We start from the raw sequence: 22,722 nt of genomic DNA on the forward strand, positions 1-22,722 counted from the left end.
CAGTATGGTTGCCAAACAAAGCAACATTTCACTATAGATTATTACACCCAAGATGTGAAACAACGAATTCAACATGTAAAAGTTCCCATAATTTCTGACATTACTCATCAGCTAATAAAAAACTTGAGATCCAATCTGACAAAATTCTGGGCAATGTCAAGAACCAAGTTCAACTGGACCACTTTACACAAAATCTCCATTCTAGGTAGATGAAAACCTGTGCCATTTCTTCAAATTGAAGCTCTTTTTAGGTCCTAAAATCTGTAAGAGAAATCAGCAACAATTGCAATTAAGGTGAGAGTGTAAACTATATACAGTGTATATTATACTATATATTGTATATAGTGTAAACAATACTGTCCAAACTACTTCCCAAATAACTTCTCAGTTCTCCAAATAACAAAATCCTAAATATTCACTAGCCCTTTGCTTTTCACATTTCCATACCAGTAACACTAAAGCAGCTATTTAAGGAATAAAGCCACAGCAAGATCAGTTCAGAGCAATTCTCATCACTTTAGGTACTGTCTGTAAATAGTTTTTAAAAATCCATAATGAACCAGAATTGTCAGATTAGTTATCAGCAAGTATCTCTTTTATGTTTTCCAAGCACAAGACTTAGAATACACATTCAAGTGCACCAGAACTGTCATACCCTCCCCAATGGGCAACAAAAGGGACAAATGTTACTGATTTAACACTACCTATGTAATTAACATCTCCAACAAAAACATAATTTGGTAAATTATTTTCTAACTTGAATAGGCCGTTTCTTACCTTTTCTTTCCTTCCATTTCAAAGTGAACAACTGACTTCCAGTTATTTTGTAAGACAGAAGCAAACAACTGACTCCCAGTTATTTAAGACAGAAGTAATGGCACAAAAGCTAGATTCTGCCCAGATAACCTCCTGATTTAAGCTGAGAAATGCAGTCCTCAGAAGCCATTAATTCCCGCCCCAGTCAACCTATGGAGTTAGACATTGGTTTTCTTACCTATACAAAATATTCATAAGTCTCATCTTATGGAAAAGTCAAAATTAGCACAACAGAAGGATCTTAGCACTAAGTGCCACTAAATGTGAAAAACTATAATCAGGCACTAAATATACTATTTTAGCAAATTTATACTTTCCTTAACAGCTTTCAGAATTTGCAAGCTAAACAATTTTTTAAATAACAAGATTTTCTTTACTAAGAAGCTATCAAGTATCCTGCCCTTATTCTGATTAGAGGTAAGGGGTAAAAAAAAATTTTTTAAATACTTCTAAATTTCACAACTTCCCAGGAGGTAGGGTGATTTAATCTGTACCTGGAAGTAAACTTTTTTTTTTTAAGAATTTATATGTTGACCTGAGAGTGATGGCTTAGATCAGGGGTCAGCAAACATTTTCTGTAAAGGACCAGATGTTTTAAGCTTTGTGGGCTACACACATCTTTGTAGAATAATTTTTAATCCTTTTAAAATGTAGAAGCCATTCTTAGCTCAGGAGCCATACAAAAACAGGCGACATGCTGAAATCTGTTGACCCCTGGCTTAGACACAGACACTCATTTCCAATGTAGTAATGATTTCAATAATTTATATCCTAATCTCTTTCTGAAATTAAGCTTATCCTTTAGGTTACCTTTCCCTATATTACTGATCTAATGAATTCCTCTCAGCTTATTTCAATCACTTCTCCATATTTGTCTAACTTCGATCAAGTAAGATTCTGAAGCTGAGAGAACATGTCATAGGTAAACCCAGGCTGAGCAAAAAATCATTGAGCCCAAATTTCTGAAAGCTGCCACTTAACATACAGCTCAATGATAAAACCTGAAAGTTTTACAATGTTTACAGATTATCTCACTAATTACTAGATCTGAAAATTTGACTAGGGATTTTACTGCCTTGTTACTACTGTAAAGCATTCTAGTCATCATGTTCTGGGCTTTCACCAGTGAACCTGGAGATCTGGCTTGTAAGTGTTCCGACTCCCTAAACATTTATTTACACGTTAATCTCAGCAGAATTACAAATGTCTGCGTTAGAATCTATTTTCTAAGCATTTATTTACTTTCTTTACAAAGCAGAACTACAGGCATCTGAGAGCCTGAGAATTTGCTTTACCAGTTACTTCAACGTTGGGATACAGATGTCCATTAGTATACCTGATATGATCTTACCTTAAAGTCAAAATCATTCCGGTTCTAGTAGCTCCACATTTCTAAGTTTTTTTTTAGCCCTTTACTATTTGTTGGTTCTTTCCATATAATGTTAGTGCTCTTAAAGATATATTTTAAAAATCCAATATACCGTATTCAGACTTTCTATGCAACTCCCTAACAGCATAACAAAATTTTTCTATTTCAGGACAACCATCTATAGCAATTCGAAAAATAACACAATCAAAATGAATACTTAATATTCTCCCTCCACACCCACACCAACAAGCCCCAAATGTATTTACGACTCGAGATATGTCCTGCCTCCACTTTTTAAATAAAACTGAGTAAACTTAGACATATAGTGCCTAGCAACACATTTTAAAATCTTTCATAACTCCGCACAGGTCTCAAAACATTATAAAAAAAGAGACCTTATCCCAATCATCAATGCAAACTGGAAACATGTTAATAAAAAATATAAGCTCTGGCATTATTTCCATTTAAAAGCATCAAAAGTTCATTAGAACATTCTATCAGCCACCAAAAAACAAACAACCCCCTGACATTCAGTATCGTTAACCTTCACACTCAAAAACATGGTTTGCTAAAAAGAAATGCCAATTGTCTTGTCAGTCCTTGAAATTCATTTTACAAGAACTTTCTTATTATAATAATTAAAATAGGTATCCGTCCCAAATGTTGACAGCCTAGTTAAATAAACACCCCACATAAACAAAACCTAAGTTTAAGGAGGAAAAATGAAATATGAGCATTACCCTTGGGGGTGCACACATAGGTCAGAAAACACATGACGATAAATGGGCTCCTATTGATTGTTTTTATGACTTTTAAGAAGTGAGCATGAAAATAAAATCTTTATTTTCAGTTATTACCCACCAATAAGAGAAAGTTAGGTTCACAGTTTTAGCTCTTGACACAAAGTGAACTAGGAGGCAAATTTACATCCATCAGATACAACTAATGGACCAACTTTTAAAATCCAGGCTATCTTGAAAGCTTGCAACATACCAGATATTGCTGTGTATTCTCTAGTGACAGAATGCCAGCAATGGCTGGCAATGAGTAGAACTTGTGATGGGTTTTTAATAGCAGTGTTTTTTTATATGTTGCTAGAAATCAGGAGGTTTATAACACATTCATGTCCAGAAATGAGTTAAGATACTTCAAAGTCTAAACACACTTATGTATGAGTGTGTTTAGGAGTGTGTATGTTGCAATCTCAAGAGGGGTAATAGTCCATATGGACTAAATTAATACTTGCCTCTGGGTAGCAGGTATGTTTGTAAATATAAAATTATGTTAAACATTAGCACCAGTGCAGAACATGCTCAGCATCATAAGATCCAAAACACCAGCACAAGTTTATCCATCATTAAAAAAAAACAATTACCTCCTTCCTAAGATGTCAAACTAGTAGGTAACTAGGTTAATAAATCTAATCCCAATGAACAACTCTTGTACTGTACAATTTCTCATTTAGAAGTATAGGGGAGAACTAATCAGCTAAACAGACATTTTATGATTTAAGGTCTTAAATCATAAAGTATTTTAAAAATTGGACATTACCATACATAGATAGAAAATTACTAATAATAGTGACAAAAAGATCGTCAAAACTGTAAATAAAACCCCTTTCCTGTTTATCAATAAATGTTGCGGAACACTTAAAAAAAAAAGATCCTAGAAAGCCTGTTTATTGATTATTCTCTCCATGTATGTTTTAGTCAGTGGTGATGCTCTCGATCAAGAAATCCATTATTAACCTAATTTTCTAACGGAGGAAGAGGTAAAAGATACTTATCACCTTCTGTGGAATCTATCAACTTAAGACCAAAATGAATAGCAATATAGGAAATTCAGAAACAGTAAAATTTTTGGTTTGTATTTCATGGATGGTGCTGCTGTTCCAACCTTATAAAGTAAAGCTGTCTGCTTTCCAAATTCCAAAAATTAACATACCCCCCCTTACCATACTAACCAGTGCCCTTTGGTTTCTTTAGAACAAGGGTTGAAGGGTTGATTATGGATGTACAATTTTGATTTGGGACCTTTCACACATACAAATCATACTGAGCAGCCACTTACTTTACAGAGCAGTTTAAATATTACGCATTAGCCAAATTAACTTGTTCCACCCACCCTATTGGAGGAGGAAAAACCCAACACCCATAAAACTACTTCACTTGACAGTATATGTCTATCAACAATAAGTAGCTTAAACAACTTTCACCAGTAAGGTGTCTAGATTGGTTTTTAAAACGGGAAAGTGACATATTTTAAAAGTAAATGTAATTGAAATTGTGAATCAATTATAAATTGAACCTAATGAACCATGCAGGAGCAAGGGTTAATAAATCAATGTGCTTTGAATTTGTTCAAGTACTGATATTTCTGTATATAAAGATTTAGCATATATAACAGCTATCATGAGAAGTGAAAAAAGACCTTATCCCCAGAAATGAAAATATTAAAACTAAGTTAAAATACATAAAGTAGTTAGTATTCCACACAGCATAAAATTTGACAATCAAAGTTTACATGTCCCAGTTGACCATGTGTGAAAATGCAAAGCAGGTATTAAAACTGCTATTATGTCCAATATTTAAAACCAGTTTGTAATAGGGGGAACATCTAAATCCTTAATTAAAAAACACAAATGAAGTGAAAGCTTTAAACTGGTACACACTGTTCACACCTATATTTCAAGTTTGGAAATGCATATTTGCAAGCAGCAATACAAAAGTATTCATGAAGAATGCATAATCTCTGAAAATTATGAAAACATCCCCGCTACCAATACATTTCCTAAATACAAAACTGACTACCATATTGTTACTTCTGTGTAGCAGGAGAAGTTCATTTTCAAAACAGATAAAATTCAGTCTTTAGGTGTGAATGGTATGAATGACAGTCTTTTTTTTTTTTTTTTTTTTAAATTTCTTAGTCGTTTGGGATCCTTAAGCATGCAAGCCTCAAAGAGGAGGGTCCACAAGGAACCAGGGTTGTCTTATGGCATCCAGTTAAGCCAGAGCTGGGAATGCCTCTGGGTCATCCACATCAGGAGCAGAAGCACTTGACTGAAAAAGAAACAGAAGCAAAATTAAAGATTTTCAAATCTTATTAATATATTTCCAGTGTCTACATTTAGACACAGAATTCTAAAAAAAACTTAGTTTTATTACAATAAGTAAAATATGTCAAAGCTTTTACTTTTGAAAGGCAAAATTATGGATCAGAATAGGACTACAGTGGGGGAGAGATTGGGATTGACATATATACACTACTATATATAAAATAGATAACTAATAAGGACCTACTGTATAGCACAGGAAACTCTACTCAATACTCTGTAATGACCTATATGGGAAAAGAATCTAAAAATGAGTGGATATATGTATATGTATAACTGATTCACTTTGCTGTACACCAGAAACACAACACTGTAAACCAACTATACGCCAATTAAAAAAAATAATAATAATAGGACTACAAATATTTGCAATGAGCCTTGTCCTGAATTTCTATCAAGATCTCAGAAAACTCCCTAGTAACAGCACGGGTTATTTCTCTAATAAATCACACAAGTAGATTCACACAAGGTATGTATATGGATTCTTACTTTGTTGTTCAGTATCCTTTTATTTTCCCCACTTGCTAAATAAGAATGGCATCAATGTGAAAGCAGGCTAAGAAACCAATTACAGTTATTTAAGCAGCACATTCTTGGCTATTTACAGTCAAAATACAAATTTTTACAAAACAAAAAAGTATTGAAAAGATCCATATACACAATGCCTTTAAAAAAGAACCCATGTCACAGAGAAAGAAATAAAAACAAAATATCACTACATTGTTATGGGTGACCATAAAATCTAGGATATTAAGTTACTACTATAATCAAACATTGGCAAACTCAATCAAGCAGATGGGTCCCCCAATTTGCCTATCAGGTGTTGAGAATTCAGGAGGACATTATGGTTGTTTCCTTGGTAGACCATAAGAGACAATAAACTAACCCAAGTTATCTCTAATACTTTAGTAATATCTAGTCATTAAAACCATGGACTTTGGCATCTGACAGATCATTTCAAATCTACCAATACTAGGGCTTCTATCAAAATATTTCAGAAGAATTTGTTTTTTGTCACACTTAGTGCAAGGCAATGGAGATTACAGAAAATAGGACACAAATGAATCCCAACTTACAGAACAGCTCTCATGAACAAAAAACAATCAGTCAATGCCACAAAATTATACAAAGGACACAAAGGTTTTTATTAAGCTGAGCTCTAAAAAGCAGTGAAGATTTGTCAAGGCAAAGTAAGTATTTGGCATTTCAGGCAGACCTTACCAAAGGCCAAGAATTACCTTGGTTCCCTTCACCTGAATTTCATCTTCTGTAAAATGGTGGGGTTTTTGTTTGTTTGTTTTTGTTTTTTTAGCATAGTACCATGACTGGCACCAGATAAGTACTCGATGAAGGGTGGTAAACTTAACTACTGGCAGCACTATTCAGTCATGTAAGTGCTTTAAACAAGAAATATAACCTAGGGCTTCCCTCGTGGCGCAGTGGTTGAGAATCTGCCTGCCAATGCAGGGGACACGGGTTCGAGCCCTGGTCTGGAAGATCCCACATGCCGCGGAGCAGCTGGGCCCGTAGCCACAACTACTGAGCCTGCGCGTCTGGAGCCTGTGCTCCGCAACAAGAGAGGCTGCGATAGTGAGAGGCCCGCACACCGTGATGAAGAGTGGCCCCCGCTCGCCGCAACTAGAGAAAGCCCTCGCACAGAAACGAAGACCCAACACAGCCAAAAATAAATAAATAAATTTATATATATATAAAAAATATATAACCTAAAATGCAGTTTCTTAAAGGCATGCATGTCAACCTTTTTCTTCTTCGACTTATGTCCCCAAAAGGACCTAGGGCAGTGATTTGTGGAAAGAGGTCCTCGAATTACTTAAAAGGGTAAAAGAAGCCTTAAAATTACCTTGTCAGTCCTGATGCCACGGTTTGGACGTCCACCACGCCCACGGCCACCTCGTCCTCCCCTGCCACCACGTCCTGGGCGGCCAAGGTCTCCAAAATTGATCTCCAGCTGAGATGTTATATCATTTGCTGGCTTCCGGAAATGGTGATCCATAACCGAGTCTTCAGCATGAGCCTAAAAATTTAAGTGAAAGCCACTGGGTGATTAATAGGAAAGTAATGTTGCACACTTCTAAATAATGAGTTTTCTCCTAAAAAGACCAAAAATCCAACCTGCACTTTGTGTGAAGAAATATAGTAACACCTCTACAGGTAATAAGTAAGCTTTGGGATCAGCTACAGTAATCTAGGAGGAATAACTCCTTTCACATTTCTCTATTTCATATTCCCTTAACTTTAAATTATAGATGATATTAGCAAGTCTTGATTAGAGATATAATCACAACTATTCAAGTGGCTGGGCCCCATCTCAAACCTATTGAATCATCATCTTTAGCAGTGAAGTATGAATAAGTACATTTAAAATATGCCCTGCAGATTAGCATTCCAATGTGAACCTCTGAGGAAGACTTGGATAGATGGTATATATTTCTATTAGAGATATTACTGAATATATAAGTTTTAAAGAGAACTTTTGCTCTATACTCTTCCAACTATGACTTGGGAAAGAAATTATATATAAACTTCCCAAAATGCTTTTCTGTTCATATTTAACTATGTGTTCTTCCATATAAATTGGAGAACTACAAATTCAAGTGAAACACAACATTACGTAAGAAAGGAACCTTGAAAAGCTGTGCACAAATAAAACCATGCCTTAAATTTACCACAGGAACCTTCTTAAAAATGAAGTCATATTTGTGAAACCCAGATCCTAAGCTACATAATGGACTCTGCAAAAAAAGGCCAGAGAATTTTACACTGCTTTATGTCTGATCTCTTTTGTATGCTTGGGGTGAATGGGTTTTAATCTTCTAGTTAGAAACTTCTTATACTAATTTGAAGTATGTTTTAATTTTTCTAAATACATGTATAATCCTCTTTTCTGAAGGGATATTTCACTCTTTCTAAATGGCTTATAATATTACAACTGTTAATAATTACCTTTTAAAGTACAAATAAAATTTGTATTTGTACACAGATTTTCATTCCTTTAATCATCGAATATCCAAATTAAATGTCATCACTTTATGTCTTCCTTTAGGTTAAATTTAAAGGCAATAGAAGATTCTTTTTAAAATATTAATTATAAAGGAGCATAAAACACAAATGCAAACCCACAAAATCACTAGCAAATTAAAGTCAATGAGATATACTAAGTCTCTGATTTTAAACGTTAGCTATTGCAAAGCAATGATATCAATTTATCAGTTAAAAGCATTTATAGATTTCCAGAGCACAGAAGCAAAAAAACTTAAGTTGATATACTACTGAAAACATCTTGAAGGTTTTACTATAATAATAAAGAGGAAGTCTGGATGTTCAGGTTACATCCCCAACCTTCAAGTTAACTAGTAGGATAAATTTCCAAAGTTTTTTTTTCTAGAGCACTGTATGACAATGAGGAAATAAGAGCTCTGGTCTCAGCTGTCAATAACTCAGTTCTCCATTTCTCAGTTTCTTTCTTTCCCTAACTACTTCATATTTGCTGTGAAGATGAAGGTAAGTAAAAGAGAAAGAGTACTTAAAGCATTGTATACAACAAACTTGAAGACCTATCATACCGATCTTCCTCAAATTACAATGGTGTTGCATCCTGATAAAGCCTGAATATCTTTAAGTCCAAAATACATTTAATACACCTAACTTACCAAACATCACGGCTTGGCCTACCCTACCTTAAATGTGCTCAGGACATTTACATTAGCCTACAGTTGAGCAAAATCATCTAACACAAAACCACAAAGCCTATTTTATAATAAACTGTTAAATATCTCACATAATTTATTAAATGCAGTATTGAAAGTGAAAAACAGAATGGTTTTTAGTGTATCAGTTGTTTACCCTCATGATCAGGAGGCTGACTGGGAACTGCAGCTCGCTGCCGCTGCCCAGCATCACAAAAGAGTAGCGAGTACTGCATATTCAGCCTGGGAGATCAAAATTCAAAACCTGAAGTATGGTTTCTATTATATGTGTATTGTTTTCACACCATTTTAAAATCAAAAAACCAAAAAGTTCTAAGTTGGGGTCAATCTGTATTCAAATGATGAGGCCATATGCCAGTAAGGCTGGATTTCATGTACACACATCACAAAGGCAGCATAACTATAAGGGTCCAAACATATAAAAGTGGCTTGATAATGAAAATGTCCTGATTTCAAGGTTATTCATCACTAATTTCACATTTTATAATTTTCTAAAATTTCTAATTATATACATCACCTTGTGTAATAGTTATTTCTTAAAAGCTCAATATAAAATAATACTTAAAGCTGTGACACCTAACCTGATGTCTAAAAAATGCATGAAGAGGCTTCAGGGTATTAATGATAATAATGATACAATATATCAAAACATTTTATATCTATGTGTCCTATTCTGGAGAAAAGTTCCGTCGGGACCCCAAAAAGGTCAAGAATAATTGTCTCAAAGGTGCCAAAGTAAATCTCTTTCACATTAACCTAAACAGTTTAATAATTAGTTCAAATGAACAATCTCCCCAAAGTGAACTTTCATGGTTCTTTAAATAAAGAATTCTGTTTTACACAGATACACAAAACAACTTTGTCTGCAAGAACTACAAAAAAATAACCAAAAGCATTCTAATGAAGATGTTTTTTCTTCCCTACAGAAACTGACACTTAAGATAATATCCTCATTTATACTACCTTCATGAAGTCAATGTTTAAAAAATCATCTCCAAACCTCTATTTTATTTAAAAATATTTCCAAGTTTGTTTCACAGCTATTTTCTTGTTTAGAAATTTAAAATGTGGATTTTTTTGAATCTTTTTATTACAGGTTGCCTTCATAACATTTCAATTTAACTTTGTGACTAAAATCTCATACTTACACAAACCCTAAAAGGATACAGCAGTGGGATTTTCCTCTAAGAATGTGCCCCAAGGCTTAAATAGAAGCTACCAAACCAAAAGTCACACACGTTTTTCTCAAATATTTTCATTAGTTTCCTTGTTTCCTAAGGAAAGGAAACTCATAAATTAATTCTCTGGTCTTTAGAAGACATCACTCCTCAGGAAAGAAGGATAATACCATTTACTAAAGATTCCTGGATATTATATATGGCATACGCAGACAGTTTCCCACATAAAAATGCCAACCGCCTAACCTAATACAAGTCTTAATGACTCCCAGTTAGGTAAGATTTTAAAAAATATTACACAAATTTGAAAGAATAATTTCTTAGACTATATGATAATGCAGTTTATTTTCCTCTTGGGGCAATTTATCTGCCTCAAATAATCCTATGTAAAACTTTTCTTTTTTATAAACAGATTACCCACGTGAAATTTTAACACAAAAGTTGTAAATGCAATTCAAGACATCTGAACGTTTTCAAACACGACAAAACTTCATTTTACCTCTTCACTCTTTGACTTATGAAGAACAAATCCCTTCTTCCACTGCCCATCAGCACCTTCATTTGGTTTTCGGATATTAAATTCTACTTTTGCCCGGTCCTTATTTTGAATAGCCTTCCACTCATCCAAAGTCATTTCTTTTGGGCCTTCTTCCTTTACTTCTTCAACTTCATTCTCCCTGTGTGAAAACGTTTAAGTTTTACACGTGGTAAGGGGGCTTATAAAATCATATAACTTACAATTATAAGTAAGGAAGTTAATCTTGGCTGGTTGGTAGTCTTCTAGATTATCCAAGGACAGGAGAATCACAGTTTTCTTTGTAACCCAGTGGCTAACATGTGACTTGGCAGAGACCAGGAATCCAATGTTTGTTGAATTAGTGAAAGCGTGGATAACTAAGGAACATACAATTCATCTTCATAAACTCTTAAATGATCATCTATCAGTAACACAATCTTGAATTGGCTATATCAAACCTAGAACACATTTTTTAAAACCATACTACTGTTTTTAAAACTTACACTATGTGATTAAAATCGTTGACCTAACTTCTCCTAAAACACATTTTTTAATTTCCATAATTTTCCACAATACATAATTTATAACATATATGAAGGTAATCATCTAGGACATCCATAAGCAACCAAGTTTCATATTCTAGAATATAAAAGAACTGTTCCCCTATCCTTTATTTAACACTTAAGGCAAATCTTTAATTTCTAAAAATCCTAACTTTATATACTCCAACTTTCAAACCAATCGGTATATGAAAAGGAGACTACAGTTTCACTAGTGATGGAACTTTCTACAAAATACTGGTTTCAATGCTTAACACCAAATTAGTTATTTCTAAATATAATTCTCAGGCTATAACTATTACATATTATCCCTTTCCCTTTTTACAGAAACAAAGCATAGGTCTAGGAATCCACTATTTAATCTCAATTTCCAATTGTCACCAAACAAGTTGTTTGCTATTTTGGGAGCACTGCTTCTTTCCAAAGATAGCAGGTGATTCAGTTAGCCTTGCTCAAATATCTCCTGTCTGTGCTACTCTCTACTGTTTGACAAATCCCATCTTAAAACTTCCCAGACCAAGCTTACACTGAATTGATGAGATCTAGACTGTAAAGTCCAACCCTGTCAGTTTACAGATCAGAAAACTAAAGACTGAAAAAAGGTCCTAGCTATGCGTAAGCTGTAACACAGCCAAGAAAAGAACTCAGCATTACCTTTATCATATCATGAAACCATGACAACTACCTTCAAGGGTTGTTATAAGGATATCAAATGAGACAAAACAGAAGCTCTAGAACTATACATAAGGGAGCTAATCAAATTCAGCCAAAGCTGTGTTTCTTAAATTTACACCTGCACATGCAAGACATAATACTATGTTCAGATTCTCCCCTATTCTGGAGTAAGACTAGAGGCTGCTCTAATGTCATCATCATGGTCTTTAGACCCAATACCCCCAATTTTAGTCCTGGGAACTGAGCTAAGGATTTGCTTCCAATACCCTATCAATAACATCCTTTCCTTCTGGTAAACAGTTATAATCTTGTCAGATTACTCTTAAAGTGAGTTAAACATGAACTCTTCATTAAGGGGACAACATTTATGTTGAGCTTTGTAAAGTACTTAATGTTACATAAGGTTCATCTATCTCACCTATCACAATTTCATTGTTTACCACACAAAATTAAGACTCCATAGTTTCGTATAAATGAATTTATATTACCAAGTTCAACACATCACTTAACACCATGTATTTTTATCTACTCTCTCCAACAGTAAATTCATTATTATTCCTTATTCAAACAAATCCACAAAATACGATTTTCCAATCATTAATAATGGTTCACTGTAAGAACAATTCTTTCTGGAGAAAAAGAAAAGTTTAGAAAAGCATCGCCTCCCTAAATGATTTGAATATGCCCTGGTTAAGAATTACTGACCTAAATAATCTGTAATGCAAGACTTTAAACCACATACTGAAAGAAATGCCTGGCATATAACTTCTGCTTGTATTGATGGAAACCAGAGGAAGGCATTAAATTATTTCTACTAGCATAACTTGAGTCTTTAAAACTCTCCCACACCCTTGAACAAAAAATTTCAAAACTGTCTTCTAGTGAACTGATAACATATTCTGGTGCTTGCTCTCCTCACACATTTTAAAACAAGCCAATAATGCTATGTTCCAAATTCTATGTTGATGGAAAAAAAAAACTTCAAGGAGATGGAGGAACTAATTTTAAAATGGTCCTGTTTTCTCGTTTTAAACTGTATTAGAATAAAATCTGTACAGTTACATAGAGTCCAAAGTACTTTGAACTATGAGTTCCAAATATTTCTCAGGTTAAAACGGCTATTTTTGTGCTTAGGGTTAACAGGATTTACTGAAATACATATCTTTCGTATCTTTTTAAGATAACAATGGTAACTTCAAATAGAAATAACCATTTCTATTTGTCAAACCTTTAGAGACTAACATATACATTTGTAAAGCACTCCTCTAAATACTATTTGAGGGAATGGAGTACAATAAAGTCTCTCCTGTTAAAAAGCAAATAAATAACAGCATTAAGCCTATAGGTTGTTTTCTTGTTAAACCCCAAACATTTCAACGCTCAAGCATTACTGCTACCGTACACACAAATCACTTACTTATTTTCAGTGTCCGCAACTGGATGTTCTTCACCTTCAGGTGTTTCCTCAGTCACATTTGATTGCTCCAAGTCACTGCAATTATAAGATATTGGTTTCTGAATGTATTTGGGGGACTCTCTAAGGAAAGAAAGAAAAAAAAAGGCATCTAGGTCCATTTACATGTAGCTGAAAGTCTTCACAGAAATATTTTAAAATTCTCACATTCCCAATGTCTTTTCCTACTAAATTTACTCCCCAGTAGACCACTAAGAGAAAATAATTTAAAAATGTATACTGATCCAAGTTATAGCTCAAGTACATTATTCAAAAAGTAGTATGACAGCAGTTAGTTCTAAAATAAAGCCTTACTGGCTTTTCAAATTTTTGTCATCACCAAAGGGGTCAATAACTAGAATGAGAACTAGTAAATAAGAAACATACAATAACATAATGCCCAAATAACCTCAAAATAGGATTTCAATAAAAGCTATGTATCCATATGAAAAGAAAAATTAATACCACATATTTTTGAAACGTAGAAAAACTGGTCATTTGATACATTATAACCCAAACATATCCAAAAAAGCATTATCTTATAAGGAAGTAGCTCTGAGATAAGAGCATCCATCCGTGTCCCAGGGACAAGTAAAAGTTTAATGGGCAAACCTCTAGTAAGGTATAAGATCAATTTTATTAGAAGTATTTATTTAAAAAAAACAGAATACCAACGTTAATTCATCTTTGACAGTTCCCCAGTTGTGAGATCCGCTACCTCCACGCTTGTCCTCATGCTTCAGGCCACTGTAATGTGAAAAAGAACTAACAAAACTGAGTTAACATAATACTCTTTAGTTCTAGAAATTCAAATTTTGTTTTATTAAAGAAGTAGCTTCAAATATAAAAGTATAATAAAAACCAATATAAGACTTACGATCTATCGCTTCCACTATGCCTATCAAATTCACGTTTGCCACGAGAATCAAAGCCATCTCCCCGGCCCATTCCTCGTCCACGACCTCCTCGACCTCTTCCAAGACCACCACGGCCTCGGATAGGCCGGTCAATAATCGGTCTATAACAAATAAAAAAATATTATATACTTCTAAGGTTTCTGGTAAAAGGAAGAAGGGAAATTCAAAGGCTCAAAAATGCAGGAACATATTTACTGGCTCATATCCCAAAGGAAATCAAAACTAGGAAACTCCCCAACATAAGAAAATTACTTTGACATTCTCTAAAACTTTACTACTAATGCATATACTTCTTCATTGTTACTCATTTCACATTATAATCGAGTAAAACTGCTATTCACCAATATACATAAAAATTAAAATAAACACATGTAACCTTCATAACTGAAGTGTTTCATTACAAGAAATCTAAGTTTGAATACTGAAAACTGTTACCAAAATGTCCTAAGAATAACAACACACACTTATATGTTTCGCTAGAAAAACTGATAAAATTAACTAGCCACACTGTTTCCTGGCAATTACGCTCAATTTATCTGTGTTAAGATGTGACTCTGTAAACTGACAAAACATGAAGAGATTAAGAAACAATCTTGCCTATCAACTGAAAATTCTCCTCCTTCACCCTTTTCTTCAAGTGGCTTTTCAAATCGTCTTTCACGAGGTGGTCGCCTTTCTGGTCTCCTATCAATTATCTTCCCTTCACCCTGAAGCTGTTGATCAGGTCTTCTTCCAACGCGTCTTATTCCTAAAATGATTTTAAAAAACCCACGTAAGCAAATTATTTTTTGCAACACAAAAAATTTAGGCCTAGACTGTTAAAAGAAAAAAAAAAAAAACTACTCTCTAAGTCCACTAACTAGCACTTCCCACTGAAAAAGGCTAACGCTGGGCATCTCTAAAGTGTAACAAAGTACTTCAGAAAAATTCCTATTTAAATAAACTTGTTTCAAACTTCCATTCAGTTTGCCAAATAATTTTTTCCCCCAAAGCATTCTCTATAACTGACCTGGAAGTCATTTGGGTAGCCATTATTTCTCTCACTTTTCAAGATGCCAGTCTCTTAATTTAAAATTCTAAATTTAAAGAAATTTTAAGCAAATGATACATTTTGGTTTTACAGATACCAAAAATAACACCATTAGCCATTCATAAATAATAACCAAGCAAACCAACACAATCACCAGGTAAGGACCCTCAAAAAACCCCAGTCAAGACATTATTTTATTTTATATAATCTGGAGGGGGAAAAAAAGAACAACAGAGTAAAAAGACTGATGATTCTATAAAATTACAAAACTGAAAGGAAAACAAACGGCACTTAAGATTACATCTTTGATGGATAACAAGGTCTTACTGTAGAACACGGGGAACTACTGATATGTTCACTATCCTGTGATAAACCATAATGGAAAAGAATATATTAGAAAAAAGAATGTATATATGTATAATCGATGAATCACTTCACTGTACAGCAGAAGTTGACACAACATTGTAAATCAACTATACTTCAATAAAAAATAAATTTTAAAAAATTTTCTCTATAGTTGAAAATAGCTATTTAACAGGAAAAAGGTACCATCTTCCTCTCCTGTTGCAGTCTACATACATATATATGTATACATATACATACATACCACACCTAACTTTTAAAACATACTGTTACGCAACCAACAGGAAATAGTCCACTTATTTTATTATTATGGAGATTTTTTTGGTTTGCCTTTTCAAGTATCTTCGTTTCCAAAGAATCTTTAAAAACCACATACACAAAAGGACCCCTTTTAAGCAAGACACAGAAATAGAAACTTGTGACACTAAGTGATGGCTGAAGCATTTACTGATTTCCCCCTTCATTCATTACTTTTTTCTGTTAATGTCAGAGGCCAAAAAGGCAACCAATATGCGTTACTGGTAGCCTTAAAGATAGTAAGTAGGTTGATAGTTAAATTCATGACTAATATTTTAGGTATGCTCTAATTCCCAAACCACAATTTCTGACAAAGTCAAAAAGCACCTGAGGAATTGTTTTCACAAGAAATTAAGTTGGTTCACTCTGGTTCTTTCTAAGAAAGTGTAACACCACCAGGATGCCCCCAATTGTTCAGCTGCTTGTAGCCAAAGTCAAATGGTAAATGTCAAACTCTTCAGTGAAATTTTAAGGTCCATTCCACATACTCTCAGGACAGACCAGAAATCTTAGATCTTACACCAAGGCATTTAAAAAAAATTTCATCAGAGGTAGTAGTGTATTAGGGTGGAGCTATGGAACCAGTCCTTATACTATCCAAGCCACACACCCAAATGAACAATGGCTTGCTTCCCCACCCCAATATCCAGTATCAGGCTTACAGAATCTAAAACACTTACAAATAAATCCACCCAATGACTGACATTTAAAAATGCAAGTGTCTCTTGATTTTCACTAGATTCCAGGCTTCTAACATTAAAAAAACAAATGAGTAGGTGGTGTCAATTCTCAAGTTCCTCAAATGGGCAAAAGACAAACTACAAAATTCGAAGAATATAAACATCAAACACACATCTAAGGCACGTCTAGGATTGTGCCAGGACCTCTATTCAAAGGCAAGGAACACATGATCAGGTTAACAATCCATCCCACTACAAGAGGCAGGGACTTTGTTTACAGGTCTATCCTTCCCCAATGCCCAGAACTGACTAAGTAGTAAGGCCTCAAAACGATTTTTTTTCATTCAATATTTTTATAAGCTTGTGTTTTATGCAATTTAAGGTTAAGTGTGCTCTGAAATGCTGACCTAAGGAAAATGTTGATAGCTAATAATGGAAGTTTTCCCAAGGAAAGACTACTGAATGTGGAACTCGGTCCTGGCTATAAATTTATGAAATAAATTTTTAACTTTGTAATTTAAAATACTAAGTTCCCGGTAAGAGCTTATTTCAAAAATGGGCTTTATGATCAAAACATATGAGGGGTTTAAACCATGCTTTATGTTTCGAACATTCAAAATGGGTGAACACACTTCAGATTCCATTTTTTCATGTACTTTCTTTGGATTAGTGTGATGCAGGAGGTAAACTTGAGCACAGTTTAAATAATACACAAGCCAGTGTTCCTTAACATAGAAATTAGATTTATTATTGTGCTACAGATTGCTATAAAACTTAGCTGAATGAATATTTAGCCTAAACGATGTATATACATGCTTTCTAATACTCCAACTTGTGCTTCCCTCCCCAACCTGTAATTTTAATGCAACTGTTTTATTTACCAGCTAAGTTCTTCACCCCAAGCCTCACAAACCTCTCTCTGTATTTTCTAAAAGTTCTAAACCAAAACCTAACACAATTGTTTTGATTTTTTTAATTTAAAATAGTTGAATGTTATCAAATTCGACTAAAGCTAATGAGAACTCCTTTCAGAAGCACGTGGCAAAATTTCAATTTTCAACACATAAAGGAAACCTTTAAGCTTCAAAGCTTAAATCCTACACCTACTTACTACGGATCGTGTACACTTTTTCTAATACCCCACTGTTTTGCTTTTTCATCCATCACAAAAGACAAACCAGTAACGAGTGAGAGTGCAAAAACCAAGTTCAAGACAATCCTGCGAAGTTTACAGTGACCTGGAAGCAACTACTACCCGCCAATGAAATCCTGACCATGCTTCACGCACATGGGGAGAAAAAGCTGCACTCCAAAAGGCTCTGCGGCGGCTAACGCTGTGACAGCCTCGACACTCTTTGAACCACGAGGCCCAGGCCAGGCCAAGCCACATGAAACACTGCATGCGGGGGGTCCGGCCGGGGGAAAAGATCGTGACCCGAGGACAAGCTTCAGGATTTCCTGCCATCACCAATCTTCATTCAGAATTCCCGCTTCTGCTCAATCCAAGGTGGCCAAATTTCTCTCCCTCCCAACAGCTTGACGCACTCCAGCAAGTTATTAAGTTTGCAATAGTTGTGCGGGCGAGGGGGTAACGATAAAGCACAGGGAGCACGTAAAAGGGCACCTTACTCCACAACATCCGATAGGCTCGAACGTAGGGGGGCGGGGGGCGTAGGTGGAAACTCCGACCCCCAGCTTTTCTCGGGGGTACCCCACGCCACCCTGGGACAAGACGGCAGGGCAGGAACCTAAAAGACACAACCGCACCTCAGAGCGGCGGACTGAGAGAGAGCTCTGAGCAGGAAGAAGCCGCGGAGGCCCCGCCATCCCGTTAACAACATAACGCTCCGAGAAGGAGCTCCCTTCCCCGAACCTCGGCCCATGCGCTCGCCCGCCAAGGAATCCGGCGGGAAGACAACAGCCTCCCAGGATCCCGACCACGCTCCTCCGCTCAGAACCTGAGGCGGGAAGGGGTGACTCCAGGATCCTTGCAGGTGGCGGTTTGAACTTGGGGCTACCACGCTCCCAGCACCTTCGCAGAACCTGGCTTTTGTCAGGTGGGGGAAACGCGGGGAAATCGGCGGCCAAGTCCCCCGCGGACCCTCGGAGCCTCAGAAGCCAGTGGTAGCCGCCAGTACCCTCGTTCATTCCCTCCATCCCGGGTCTCCCCCACCTTCCACCACAGCTTTACCTTCTTTCTTAAGCGCCACGGGCGGCTGCGTCTCCTCCTTCTTGTCAACCACGCCGACGTTGGGGGGCAGCGGGTTCTTGCGCTCTTTCTGGGACTCTTTACGCAGCTGTTTGCCCGCCGCGTTGGAGTTTGTCTGGGCTGCGGCCTGAGCTGCGCTCTTGGCCCCAGGGCCCCCAACGCCGCCCCCGCCGGCTTCTTTTTTCTTGTTCTCTGCTGCCTTCAACACCTCGAAGGGGTCCGATTCGTCGTCAAATAACTGGTCGAATCGGTTGGTGACCACGCAGCCGAAGCCTTCCTGTAAGTGCCCAGGCATGATGGTGGCTCGGCGGCGCGTTCCTCCACGGATTGCAGCGGGCCGCGCCGAGCCAAGAGCGCCTGCTTCAGCTCTTCCCACAAGATGGCCGGGCCGAGAGAGGGGGGCCGTCTTCTCTTCCGGCGCCAGGCACACATCCGGGAGCGGCCAGCGCCGCGCGGCACCATGGGGTGTGTAGGCCACAGTCGCCTCTCCCGAGGCGGCTCCCAGCGTTAGGACTACAATTCCCAGAACACACGGCGCGACAACTCTTCGCGCGCGCCTCAGAGGCGGGACCTCACTGAGGGAGTGGAGCAGCAAGCTGAGGGAGGAGAAGAGCGGTGGTGGGCGGAGTCCTGCCACCTGCTCTCGCCACCCTTAAATTCTCCGGGTCTCGAGCTGCGCTGAAAACAGGAAAACGTGACGGCGTGTTTTGCTCGGGAAAGTTCTGAGCCTTCGGTTTTACGTCCCGCCTCCGGCCCAGGGCTAACTTTCCCCACCTGTCCGGGAGGTCAAGGTGACTACCAGTCTTACAAGTGGAGACTCACAAACTTCCAGGGCTGGCGGGTTGCTGAGGTGCCGCACTTGCCTCACGAGCGCAGGACCCGCTCTGTGTCAAGTCCCTAGCTGATCAGTTGCTGGAGTCGCCCTCCTGCAGCTCCAATAATGAATTGAGGCTCTTCTGTTTAATGTGAGGCGGAATACGCTTCCTCTCGCGGGGACTGAACTCGAGCAGCAGAATCAACCCAAAAGACAAGTTGAACTATCGTATGTGAGTGTTGCGCTCTTTTCTTGTGTGAGGAATGCCGTGTTGCCACTAGTGCTTTAATTGAAGTAAACTCCTGACACTGCAACACTAGCCAGACGCTGGGCAAGCCTCGAAAAGGCACTGTTTGTAGAAACACATTCTAGAGTCAATCCAATTGTCCTTTAGTGTCCGGCAAGCCAAGGATTGGGTGTCAGTAAAAAGTGCTCAAGAAATAACATTTTAGAGCATCTGAATGTGTGGTGTGCTGAGAGGTGCAGTGAGGGGAGGAAAATAATATCAGCAAATTAACTGTCATTACTAAAAGCATTGATATTAGTTGAGAATATTAAAGTCCATTAATAGAGTGTCAATGCGTATTCAGGCATATTTGGTAACGCTGTAAGTGTAAATGTGTTATCATAATTTTAAAACCTTTTTCCATTAACACAAGCTATAGAAAAAAAATGCATCTCTATGTTCCAGGTGCTATGAATAACCTTAATGTCGACAACAACTTGTTAGGTAAGTGGTTGTCCCATTTCACGGATGAAACCATTTCAGAGGTGAAATGACTTACCACATTCACATCTTTGTAAGTGCTAGTGCCAGGAGTTAACCCAGTCTTCTGACTCCACTCTGAGACTCTTGACATCAACTCTTTAATCCAGACTCTGACTTCTGATAGAAGTCAGTCAATATAAGTTAATTTACAGTATTTAATGAGATTTAAATATTGTTGCATGTCAGGCAGGGTATGTCACATGGCCAAATGTAATCTTATCGATGTCTGAGCAGAATTTAAATCAATTCCTTAACAGGGAAAATCAAAGAGTCGTGTTACAGGCATGTGGCAGCAAGCCTAGTGGTTTTCTTATTTCTAAGTCCAGCCCCCATTTCTCAAAGTCACCTATTTCTCTGTCGCCTCGGTCCCTGCCACACACACTCCCATCTCACACAGGGACCCCACCTCCTTCCACGAGCTCTGGCTCCTACCAAGACAAAGGACAAGGAGTGTTTGACTGTACTCTTCATGCCGCTTTGAAAATAGCTCAAGTGCCATTTGGAAGATCTCCCTGCTTTAACAAACTCTTTCTCTTTACCAAGGGCTGTTAATATCTGCATCTTTGAGACATCTGCTACACCTCCTCCTCTTACCCCTTTCTGACCACTGCCACAGCAATGTCAGGAGCTCAAACCTGATATTTTATTAGGTACTTGGTGTACTTTACATGTGTGATCTCATTTAAGCCTCAAGCCAACTCTATGAGAAGGGTATTATTATTGCCTTTTCAAAGGGAGGAAAATGAAGCACAAAGGGACTAAGTAACTTACCCACTCCTACCACAGTCCGGGGGGTGGGGCAGGCCTGTCCTTAGTTGTTTTTCATCCTATGTACAGGTCTCTGATTTCCTCAGACAGATCTTTATGACCACCAAGCGTTCTTACAACAAGAATACTTAAAGATATGCTACACGTAGGGAAATTGTATGGCTATGAATTTTTGAGTTTCAGTCATGCTCCTCAGGGGCTTTATCTATTAATAGAACATAAAAATATGAATAAACGTTTGGGGAAAATGGGAAAAATTTGTAAGCACTTTCAACTTCCTTCTCTCCCTTTTGTCTCTTCTGGAATTTTGGTTAATCCAGGAACGTTTTAAAGCCCATTTTTAAAGTATACAAATAAAGCTCCAAATGCTAATTCTTTTACATCTCACAATCAATTTTATTTTATATGTAATTATTTTTGCAAATGTTTCCTTTCTTCTGAGAAGTTAAAATAGTCTTTAAAAATATTTAAAAGTTCCTGCTACTCTCAATAGAAAAATTATTGGCCAAATAAACCTCTAGAGAGAAGGAAAAGGAGACTTCTTGCAGACTGTTATTCAAATGAATGGCAGGCGTTGTAAGGTGACAAAGTATAAGATATCACTGATTAGAAATGTAGCCTAAAATATCAGCTCTCTGTAGCGATGCTTGAATCACATATTGTTCTCTGAAAAATACTTGTGCAACTTCACAGCCTTATCTATAGCAAGCTCTCTAGAGTTTTCTAGCAGTAAATGCTGAAAACTATCCAAATACTTTGATTAAATATCCAATATAGTTGCCTAATGTTAATGCAACTGAGAAATGGAATATTATACCTCCTTCCGGCCCTCACTTGTTTTTAGGATGCTAATAGTCAGTTATCAACCACATTACAACTTGTTTTTTACCCATTTCTAAATAATCTCAAGCCTCTGTTACTAACTGTTGCTATATTATAATAATAATTACTAACAAGGACTACAGTTTGAGCATTTGCTATGCACTTGACACTGTGCTGTATACCTTGCATGAGTCATTTCCTTTAATTCTCAGAACAGCATTATGGAGTAAATAATATTACTCCACTCCCCTTTTACACATGGGGAAACTGTGGTTAAGTGCCTCTCCCAAATTCACATTGCCTAGAAGAGTCCAGACAGTCTGATCTCACAGCCTGTTATACCTGTGAGTGGCATGATAGAGAGAACAAAGTCTTGCATGGCTACCACCTGTAGCAAAAGAAAACTATTATTCTATTATAACACTTTGGGGACACTGGATACAGGTATCATATAAATGTAAATAAGAGAATCTGATTTTTAGTGTACTCTATATAATACATTTTTAAAACAAAAGCAATAAAGGTGGCTCTTATGAAGAAAAGGGCAAATCCGCCATGTCTGAGTATGGAATGCTAAATATAATATTGCAAGTCTGGGCTCTTGCTAAAGTTAGGATATCAAAGCTAAAAATAGAAATGTTA

The 22,722-nt window shown here is 36.9% G+C and overlaps 1 protein-coding gene and 1 long non-coding RNA gene across 8 annotated transcripts in view; one reads left to right on the forward strand and one right to left on the reverse strand.

The window, feature by feature from the left end:
• Nucleotides 1-3,507: 3,507 nt before the first annotated feature.
• Nucleotides 3,508-19,339, reverse strand: SERBP1 (SERPINE1 mRNA binding protein 1). Of its 4 annotated transcripts, none has more exons than XM_036843820.1 (8): nucleotides 18,890-19,339; nucleotides 14,926-15,076; nucleotides 14,289-14,429; nucleotides 14,087-14,158; nucleotides 13,376-13,495; nucleotides 10,706-10,883; nucleotides 7,162-7,335; nucleotides 3,508-5,247 (listed from the first exon to the last, which is right to left on the reverse strand). In XM_036843820.1, the coding sequence occupies exons 1-8, from the start codon at nucleotides 19,200-19,202 to the stop codon at nucleotides 5,191-5,193; spliced, it is 1,206 nt and encodes a 401-aa protein (XP_036699715.1). In that variant the 5' UTR covers nucleotides 19,203-19,339; the 3' UTR covers nucleotides 3,508-5,190. The 4 variants fall into 4 exon arrangements, with proteins under 4 accessions (XP_036699715.1, XP_036699732.1, XP_036699707.1 ...); XM_036843837.1 differs by having other exon boundaries at nucleotides 3,513-5,247; nucleotides 13,376-13,450; nucleotides 18,890-19,332; XM_036843812.1 differs by having other exon boundaries at nucleotides 3,513-5,247; nucleotides 14,087-14,176; nucleotides 18,890-19,328.
• A 155-nt stretch (nucleotides 19,340-19,494) lies between these two features.
• LOC118890690 overlaps nucleotides 19,495-22,722 on the forward strand; it is a 47,416-nt gene continuing 44,188 nt past the window's right edge. For 3 of the 4 annotated variants that reach the window (XR_005018804.1, XR_005018805.1, XR_005018803.1), the window contains exon 1: nucleotides 19,495-19,953. This is a non-coding gene — a long non-coding RNA (uncharacterized LOC118890690). The remainder of the gene's footprint in view (nucleotides 19,954-22,722) is intronic. The other variant, XR_005018799.1, reaches the window with a different exon arrangement.

The sequence above is a fragment of the Balaenoptera musculus genome, chromosome 1 (assembly GCF_009873245.2).
Source record: "Balaenoptera musculus isolate JJ_BM4_2016_0621 chromosome 1, mBalMus1.pri.v3, whole genome shotgun sequence".
In the NCBI taxonomy this organism is placed as follows: domain Eukaryota; kingdom Metazoa; phylum Chordata; class Mammalia; order Artiodactyla; family Balaenopteridae; genus Balaenoptera; species Balaenoptera musculus.

What these genes read in the sequence shown, in the direction of transcription:
- SERBP1 (XM_036843812.1), bottom strand. Translation starts at nt 19,202, where the DNA reads ATGCCTGGGCACTTACAGGAAGGCTTCGGCTGCGTGGTCACCAACCGA. An exon ending in CGTGGCGCTTAAGAAAGAAG is followed by an intron (nt 15,077 to 18,889) that starts GTAAAGCTGTGG and finishes AAATCATTTTAG; the next exon opens with GAATAAGACGCGTTGGAAGA. An exon ending in GGAGAATTTTCAGTTGATAG is followed by an intron (nt 14,430 to 14,925) that starts GCAAGATTGTTT and finishes TATTTGTTATAG; the next exon opens with ACCGATTATTGACCGGCCTA.